Raw genomic sequence first — 8867 nt, forward strand, 5'->3', positions numbered from 1 at the left:
AATAGACTGTCTTTTCTCTCTTATTTACCGTAACAGAAGATAATCTTATTTTTGTCCCCGGATATTTATGGATAGCTGTGCCTTTCATATCAGCTGTCGTCTGAACAGCACAAGGTATTTGAACTGTCTTCTCCCAGCACAGCCCAGTCCACTCAGGCTTGTAACAAGTGCCTTTCATCACGAGGAGAATCACCACCATTGTTCTCCATTTCAGCCTAGATGCTGCCCTTGGCACCGTGCAAGTAGCTCCCCCCCCCCCCCCCAAATACAGACTAAATGCATCCAGAATTACAGATCTCTTGTGAATGCAGCCACACACTCTGTGAGTATGGCTTATATTACAGGAAAAAAAAAAATACAGACAAACTTAGGAAAATAGAAACATTTATTGAAATGTGCAAGACACTCGTGAAATACTTAGCACTAATTATTTGACACTATTACTCCAAAATTCAGCATTTGTAACATTCAAATATATCAGCATCCTTCACACGGAAAAAGAGGGCATCCTAAAGTGCATCTTAAGTGACAATTTTACTCATTAGCCTAGGTATAGTCACAATTTTATCAAAGTCATTCTCTCAAACACTCATTGTCTACAAATTTTTTACTATACTAACTGTAAAATGTTAGTAGAATGCAGCGTTAGTTCCTAATTCAGCTTGTTTAGCAAGTGCTTAGCTGCAATACTATGATATTACACACAAATATACAATTAAGCATATCTGTGTTTATAAGACTTAAATTTACTCCTGACTTTTCAGGATCACGGCATATCTGTAATCCCTAAACCTGGGAGTAACCCTGTTGAATTCAGTTTTATTTTTCTAGTCCCATACTGAAAGGTAGCCCCTACTACATAATGAAAGCCTAAAGTCCACTTTTGGTCCAATATGAACTGTGTTTATAATTTTTTTAAAATAAACTAGATTAATCAACTGTAGCCAAATTTTTGTTGTTTTACACAACAATAGATTTTGTGTATAAAAATGCCAATAGCTGTTCATTAACTTAAATAACTCTCAGTCAAACTGTGTAATGTCAGATTCTTCATTTCTGATTTACACAACTCGTATTTCCTTTGAAAAAGAGTATCACACAGAGCAGAAACTTTTTATTAATTATGTATGGTAGCAAGAGGTGATCTAAAATCCCTAATATTTTAGGAAGGTAAGAATGTAGAACCTTCTAACAAAAGCCATCTTAAATGTCTGTCCATTATTTACTGGATTTTGACATTTTTAGCTCCTTGTTTCTCCTGCAGCTTCCTCCATAGGCATAGAGGAAGCAAAAGAATAACCATTTACAGGGTAAAATGCAAAGCAAAGAATGTCAGGATTTCTGGATCTGAACAGGAGTTTGCGTACCTCACATCTGAGTGCTGTGCTACAGCTGGCATTTTCTGCAGAAGCTGCAAGGTGGTAGATTTTTGGTACATTGATGCACTAAATCTTTGCCCATGCTGGGACTGAGCCAGCAGCAGAGGAAAATGCTTCTTTTCTATCAGTGTGGTGTAGGTACTGGGGAAGAGACTAGATTTAATATTTGGGCAGGGGAAGTCAAACCCCAGTTACATAAATTTGCACTGCCCATAGAGCCAGGCAGAATTCCAGCCAAGGTCAGTGAAACAGCTGCCAGAAGACTGTGGGGTTACTGTGTGTGGGCCACATTTTAAATGTCACTTTGTGTTAATACAAGAAAAAAAAAATACTCAAATGCCAGTGTCTAGGAAGTGTTGTGATTGCAAAATTCAAAATACAAAGGGACAAAAGAGCACCACTGAGTATACTTACAGTTAGGATAGTAAAAATAGAAACTGAAGGAATTATAAATGGAAACATTTTCACAGTGCATTCAGAGTAGCACTCTCCTTTACACAGAAGTAGCAGCTCCTATTTAAGCATTTTCCCCTTCAACTTTGAAGATCCATTAGGTGAATACAAAACATTTCTCTCAAAAACCTCTTAAAAAATCAACTAACATTTCCAAAAAAATGAAAGAAGGTGTCACTTTCTCTACGTGGTACATTTAATGCATGCTGGCTCCCAACTGCTGCAAATATTTAAATGTGTGAGACAGCCCAGACATTGAGTTCAGTGGACAGGACGAATGAGTAGTGCTGTCTCACTTCTGCTCTGTGCAGTGCTTATCCCCGTGCCCTTCAGAGAGAGGGAGGATGGGACTAGTTAAATTTGAAAAACCTCAATTATAAAGCCATAACAATTGCCAGAAAACCAAGAATGAGGGCAGTATATTAGATTATTTTTCAGTTTTTGGGGATTTTTCTTATTTTTCTGTATTTTATATTGATGCTACCTGTTCTTAAAATCATAAGCAGCTCTCACAAAACCCAATTAGTTTCATTTAATGTCTGCAGCTTTGTAACCAGCAAGCTAATTAGTTACTGAGACAAGCAACTTTTAAAACAAGGTTGTTTGATATATGAACTTTGTTGTTTGTAATTCCATGGCTTAGCAAAAAAAAAAGCTAGTATGCAACAGAAGATATATGTAGGTTGTTCTACATGGTATTAATTAGTTTGAGAAAGAATCTTCATCAGAACTGTATGCACACAGAGAGAATATAGTTAAAAATAATAAATCAATATTTACAAATGAAAGGAAAATGGAGCAATTAATTAATAAAAGGAAAACAATGTTTCAGTGTAAATATTTGTTAGAACCAAGGACATTGACAATGTGAAATATGATGTTGTTTGTCATTAGGTAAAATGTACTTCTAGGTTTTAGGACGCACAAATACAATATTTTTTCATGACTAAAAATATGTTTTCACAGAAAATTACATCCCCCAACATTTTTGCAAATATCATGTGTATATAGAGGAGAGGGAGAAGATGATCTTACAGTTAAATCTTAAAGAATGAAAAGTGACATTTTTTTCACCTTGATTTCCTTTTAAATACATGGTTACTTAATGATTCCTAAATTCTTACCCTCTATTACCCCTGAAAAAGGCAGAGGGTGCTTCCAGAGGCCTGCCAGCTGGCCCTTGTGTGATCTACTGAGGAACTGCAATCCATCTTTCCCTGAGAAACAGGCAGAATGCATTCCCCTATAAGAATTTTGACTTCTCCATCATTACAGCTGTTTATAATGAATTAGAGATTGGGGTGTTTTTTGGTTTATTATCTGGCATGCACACTCATGTAGTGTTTTATAAACATTTCCTACATGACATTATGTTAACAGTTTGCATAAGTCCTTTGTGCAATGGACTAGAAAGTTTATTTCAGAGATCTGTTCATGTGAAAGCTCTGAAAGTACTTGGTCATGTTTAAGAAAATAAAAAACAACATAACCTGCTTTTAAAAAACATGTAACATGTTCACATATAGAGTTATACTGAACATCAGTCTGTGTAAAATACCAAGTGTAGTTAAAAGCATTAGATACAAGTATACACTCACCTATAAATATACACCTATTTTTACAGAATGCACTGCCCTAACTCAGTATATTGAGTCACCAGTCCAGTTTCATGTCAGCTTTACTCCATACATACTTTCCCCCTCTTCTTAGGAACATCTTCTCATCAAATCCACTGAATTTTATAGCTGCTTCTACACCAACATCCAGGATAGATTTGGAAGGCTCTTTCCGTCCATTTCTACAGTTTAGAAAACGCATCTGGAACATCAATATACAAGATGATAAGATGTTGGAAAGTCAATTTGCACAAGCTTAATTTTTCTACAGACTTAAGCAAGTTGGACTGCAATTCCACAAAAGCCTTTGTAAGTGCATGAAGAGGTTCACTCTAGTCCTTAGAAGGCTCAAAAACTCATGGTTAAACATGTGACCTATCTTAGCAGGAACAAAACAATATCATAATTCATGAAGATTAAACGTTGGCTCTTCAGTTACATGTAAACTAAGTAGGCACTTTGAAACTTAACTTTCAGGGCAAGTTCTGTATTTTTATATTACAGAAGAAAAAAAGCAAAGATGTCCTGCAAAAATAGACATCTACACTTTAACATTTGTGATGCAGTGATTATGCATGCAAGCTGATGGCGACTTCTCCTTAGGTCATACTATATTATAGTTCACAATATGTCTGATGGGAATAAATCACATCTGTTCCTTGTACTACATGGTAAAATTGTTTTATAGAATGCAGAGTAAATTTAACTGGTTATCACTGTTGTATACATACATATATTAGCATACAAATACCACGTATCAAAAAAGACTTACATATTCATCCAGAATGAGGTATGAATCCCTCATCTGTAATAGAACAAAAGGAAAAACTAAATTAATATACAAATCAAAATTCCATTATAGTGAAAAACGAGGGACAAAACAAACAACTATTCATTCAAAGTCTGATACAAATCTTTGAAACAGTTGCTGTATGACCACTGTTTCAGTGAGCTTGGATGAAATTTATAGAAATAAATTACAGAATTGCTAGAATAACTTTATGTATGAATAAATTAATAATTCTTGGAATATGACCTGTCCAGTTTCTAATTGAAATGTAGGTGTCCAACTGGATAAAGGTGTTTTAAATAATATCCAAGTTTTCTATTAACTTCTACACCAGAAGAACTTAAGAGTTTTGCGTGCTGGAATGATTATGCCATTTTCCAAGCAAATGACATGACCATTTAAACTGGGGTATTTAATCATTACCCCACCAGACAAAGGTGTTCTCCCAGCTCAAAGGTAAAAAAGCTCTCAGGTCTGCACCAAGAAATAGGCCAACAGCTGAAATAAGACAGGTTTGCTTAGCTAAATGGGCATCTCCTAAGTAATCCTCCTTAAAATTCTCTGGGTAGCTGGAGCTTGCTGCTGTGTAGGACAGGAAATCTGATCAGTTTGGTGTCCCTCTTTCACACAGGTTTACCAGAAATCAGAAACAGTCTTCTGGAAGCAAACCTACCATGGGAAGCCTTTTTCGTAGGACTTCTTTTATGAAAAAATAAAAGTAGAAACAGTTCTGGGTTCTTATCTTTACCCCTTCTCTGATGAGTGCTCCCTCCCACCAAAAGCCTTGAACTGCACAGTCCCACTTTTATGTCTTACATAGCAAAGGCAACCCAGTCTGCTCACTTGAGCTCTCCATACATTAAGAAGTAAACTGTAAATGGAGTCTTAATCTGTGGAGAGGAAAAGGAACACAAGATGGAAGATTTAAGGCACTCCTGAACTTGATTCAACTTGCTATTTCCTCACTTAGCTCATAAACTTTCTGAACGATGAGTCTTCTTACTCTTCCCATCCCATGTTTAGGGTCTGTAGGCATTTACAAAATGGCCAGAGCTCCACCCTTAGGCACCAAAGTACTTTAGTGTGGCTAATGTAAGCTGGATGGCAGCTGATCAAGTTAACTGGTAGGCTCTGCAGGAGCACAAAGAGTCTTCTCCTGAATAAAGAGCCTAAGTGTGCAATCCAAAGGAGTTCAGACAGAAAATGTTAGAAATGTAACTTTATTGTGAGCGGGATTACCTAAAAACACTAAATATATTGCTGGCTGCCATGCTGTCTTACTTCATGTAGGTTGATGACACTGGCATAATGTAACATCATAGTGAATTTCTGTCAGGAAACAATACTTAGAGTATAAATTGTGTTTACATTAACTTTGAACCTTTTCAGGATCTTGCGCCCAAGTCAGGAAGAGTATTCCCACTGGTGCCCACAGGACTGGAATCAGTGGGTTTTTACTGTTTTGCTAATAACTTTGTTGTCAATGAAAATCCTAAAAGAAAATTAAAACTCTTGGCTTCCACCATTACAAAACCAGTTGCTGATAAAGTTGTACTGCACCTCTTCTAAGCTACCTTTAATAGGAAAAATACTAATTGCCATGAAGGTTTCTTGTTCCTTTCAAATATTTTAACATTATTTAAAAACAAAGTTACAAAAGGACAGTTTAATTTTTACCTTCTGATTAGATTCAGGTACCAAACAGGAGACATATTTGTGGCGATCCAGGAATCGATCAAAATCTTCATCACTAATAACAAATTTTTCTGCTTCTCTTAGAGCATCCTCACCACTGTTCTCTCCTTCGATAAGCAGGCACTGGAATACCTGAACACAGTAAACACCTGGTTAAGACTTTATGTTTTCGCTTGCCTTGAGGATAACAGTCTCAGTAGCAGTGTCTTTAATTTTTCTGTCAGTGGAGTCACACTGACACAATTTGTGATAACCGAATACTACACAAAGGGCATGGTGCAGATTTATTTTTTGTAAATTAACATTACAGAGTTTTAAATGTTATAAATGATGATTCTCCTTACCATGTGATATTTCACTTACAGTGTGTTTTGGTGTTTGTTTTTTTTTTCTGAGTAATTCAGTGTGCATAAAAAATCACATGAAGCAAATATTGAGAAATTATTCCACAAGTTCTCCCATATTTATGTCACATAATCTCTACCCATTTTCAGAGTTATTTCTAGTAAAAAATCATGTGTGTACAGTAACCTCTAATGCTCTATAAAATTAATATACACTTACATCTTGCTAACAATATATTGACTTTAATGTTCAGTAATTTTTCCTAATTTTCTCTACACCATAACATATTTTCACATGTTAAAGGCTTTCTGTATTAATTTTAATATAATAAAACAACCTAGATCTACACACACTGAAACAGTAATTTTCTGTACATAACAAAACCCAAAAAAGATTCTTGATCTACTGGGCTCCATTTAAGTGCAGAAAGAGAGAGAACCTATCTCAGCACTATGCAACATTGACAAGAAGGCTCCTAACACCAGCCTAAGCTGGAACTAAAGATAAGACTTGGGTAAAATAGAGGTTCAGACAACTCCAGGACTTCATTATTACTTTTCTTTGAACAGGAAATCTGTAGTAACACTACTTTCTTACCTTCCAGCGCACAGGGTTGAGTGCCTTGATCTGCTCATTCATATCTTCCTCAACATTAAATCTGTTGATGACTGAATTTATTTTAAAAGCAACAGCATACTCTCGGCACCACTGTCTCAGTTTATGCAGATTTTCTACATGGTTCTTCTTTCCTTGACGACGGCCAATTAAAATGTTGACATCCTCATCAAAACTATCACATGAAATTGCCAGAATATCTAAATATTCACCTGAAAACAAGTTTTAAAAATTGATTAATGTCTAGTCCCTCAGCTAAAAGCTGTCAGGACTCTGCTCGCTTTCACTTCCTTATCATCTCTCACGAAACGCCATGTAAATACAGTTCTGTGGAGTCATCCCATCAACCACAAAAGCCACATCAACAGCAGCATCAAAACGTAGCTTGTGTGTGTGTGCGCGTGTGTGTGTGCGTGTGTGTGTGTGTGTCCCCAGCATTATGGAGACAGCCGGAACTATTGTTTTGTTACACCATTATACCAAAAATTTTTTGGTATAATGCCTATATTCACAACAGATAATCAACACTGTTTCACTGGTATTTACATTTGGTTTGCATTTACTATAAATGAACCACTAAGAAACCATCTCCCACTTGCTCCCAAGCCCATCTATGGGTGAGGCTGCCCCGTGGAGGCTCCCCAGCCCTGCCAGTGCAGCTGTGCCCACTGGTTCCTCCTTACCATACTTCTCGAACCACTGCTTTCTGATCAGGCTGCCATTGCTAACGATGCTGACACTTGGGAGCTCCAACTCCTGCTTGCAAAACTGGACCAGTTTGCCTACAAATTCGCCTCTGTCCTGAAGAAACGGTTCTCCTCCCGAGAAATTTATTTTCTCCATTCCTAGAGAAGGACCAAAGTAAGATGCTGTGAACTTCTGCTGCCCATCCCCTGCTCCTGCTCAATGCTATCAGTGTCCCACGGCAGAGGGACAGGGACATCCCCGGGATAACTTTTTCGATGGCACTTGGTCCTGCGGGGTCCTCCCTTCCCGGTTCCCTCCGGCCGCCCCTCCTCTGGACTCACCAGCCTCCTTGAGCATCGCCAGCCCTCGCTTGGCTTCCTCCAGGGGCAGCACGAAGGACGTCTTGGCCGTATGGAAGCAGAAGCCGCACTTGTAGTTGCACTGCCGGGTGAAGTGGTAATTGACGCTGGTGGGTGTCGGGGCCGCGTCCTCCCATTCCCGCTCCCGCTCCGGCCGGGGGGCCGAGTCCCGCCAGCCGGGCAGGGACAGCGACAGGGGCAGGGACAGGGGAGCCAGGCTCCAGCACAGCGCGCCCAGGCGCCCCCGCAGCGCCGCCAGCACCGCCCGCCCGACGGACAGCAGCCGGCCCAGCACGGCCAGTTGCATGGTTCGGCTCGGCTCGGACCCGATGGGATGCGCTGCCGTTCACTTCCACCCGCCTGGACACGATTCGACTGGACTTGGTTCGGCTGGTCTCGGCTCGGTTCAGTCCGACCCGGCTCGGCTCGGCTCGCAGGCTGCAGAGAGGTGCCCGGCGTTCCGCATTTAAATGCGCGGTGACCGCCTCCCCTCCGCGCTCGTCCCGCCCCGCCGTGCCGGACCGCGGGGGAACCGCTCGGTTTCGTTTTCCGTTCTCGCAGAAACGAAACTTGGCACCGAGCCGCGATGTTTTCCTTCTCCCTCCCCGCCCCACGTGTGACCCCAGTGTCCCTACGCCCCAGAGCCGCTTCTCGTCCACGGCCACCGCGGAACCCGCCGACTGCCCGGGGCTGGGAGCAGGTTTGAGCACCTCTGGCTTTGAGCGGGTCTGGCATCCAGGACCCCTTTTGGTGTATGAGGTCCCAGTGACTTTGTCTCTTGTGGTTAAACTCATGAAGCATGGGGAAAACTGAGCTTGTATAACTGCACTGCACCCTTGTCAGGCAGTCAGGAGCTTCTGTAAGTTTAAATAATTTTGCATGGAAGACCAATCCAAGTTAGGAAGCCTGATGACTTCAAATACATGAA

At 40.0% G+C, this 8867-nt stretch overlaps 1 protein-coding gene across 1 annotated transcript; it reads right to left on the minus strand.

Annotated features, from left to right (window-relative positions):
• Positions 1 to 367: 367 nt before the first annotated feature.
• On the minus strand, positions 368 to 8441 carry RSAD2 (radical S-adenosyl methionine domain containing 2). Its single transcript, XM_048299360.1, has 6 exons — positions 7922 to 8441; positions 7577 to 7738; positions 6876 to 7105; positions 5916 to 6065; positions 4221 to 4253; positions 368 to 3650 (listed from the first exon to the last, which is right to left on the minus strand). The coding sequence occupies exons 1-6, from the start codon at positions 8244 to 8246 to the stop codon at positions 3486 to 3488; spliced, it is 1065 nt and encodes a 354-aa protein (XP_048155317.1). The 5' UTR covers positions 8247 to 8441; the 3' UTR covers positions 368 to 3485.
• Between the last annotated feature and the right edge of the window lie 426 nt (positions 8442 to 8867).

Source organism: Corvus hawaiiensis, chromosome 3, assembly GCF_020740725.1.
Source record: "Corvus hawaiiensis isolate bCorHaw1 chromosome 3, bCorHaw1.pri.cur, whole genome shotgun sequence".
Taxonomy (NCBI): Eukaryota; Metazoa; Chordata; class Aves; order Passeriformes; family Corvidae; genus Corvus; species Corvus hawaiiensis.

Bases quoted from the DNA above. Each gene is read 5' to 3' on its own strand.
- RSAD2 (XM_048299360.1), bottom strand. From the start codon at position 8,246: ATGCAACTGGCCGTGCTGGGCCGGCTGCTGTCCGTCGGGCGGGCGGTG. The intron at 7,739-7,921 runs GTGAGTCCAGAG...GTCCTTCTCTAG, and splicing joins GGCGATGCTCAAGGAGGCTG to GAATGGAGAAAATAAATTTC. The intron at 4,254-5,915 runs GTAAAAATTAAA...GTTCTATTACAG, and splicing joins TACCTGAATCTAATCAGAAG to ATGAGGGATTCATACCTCAT.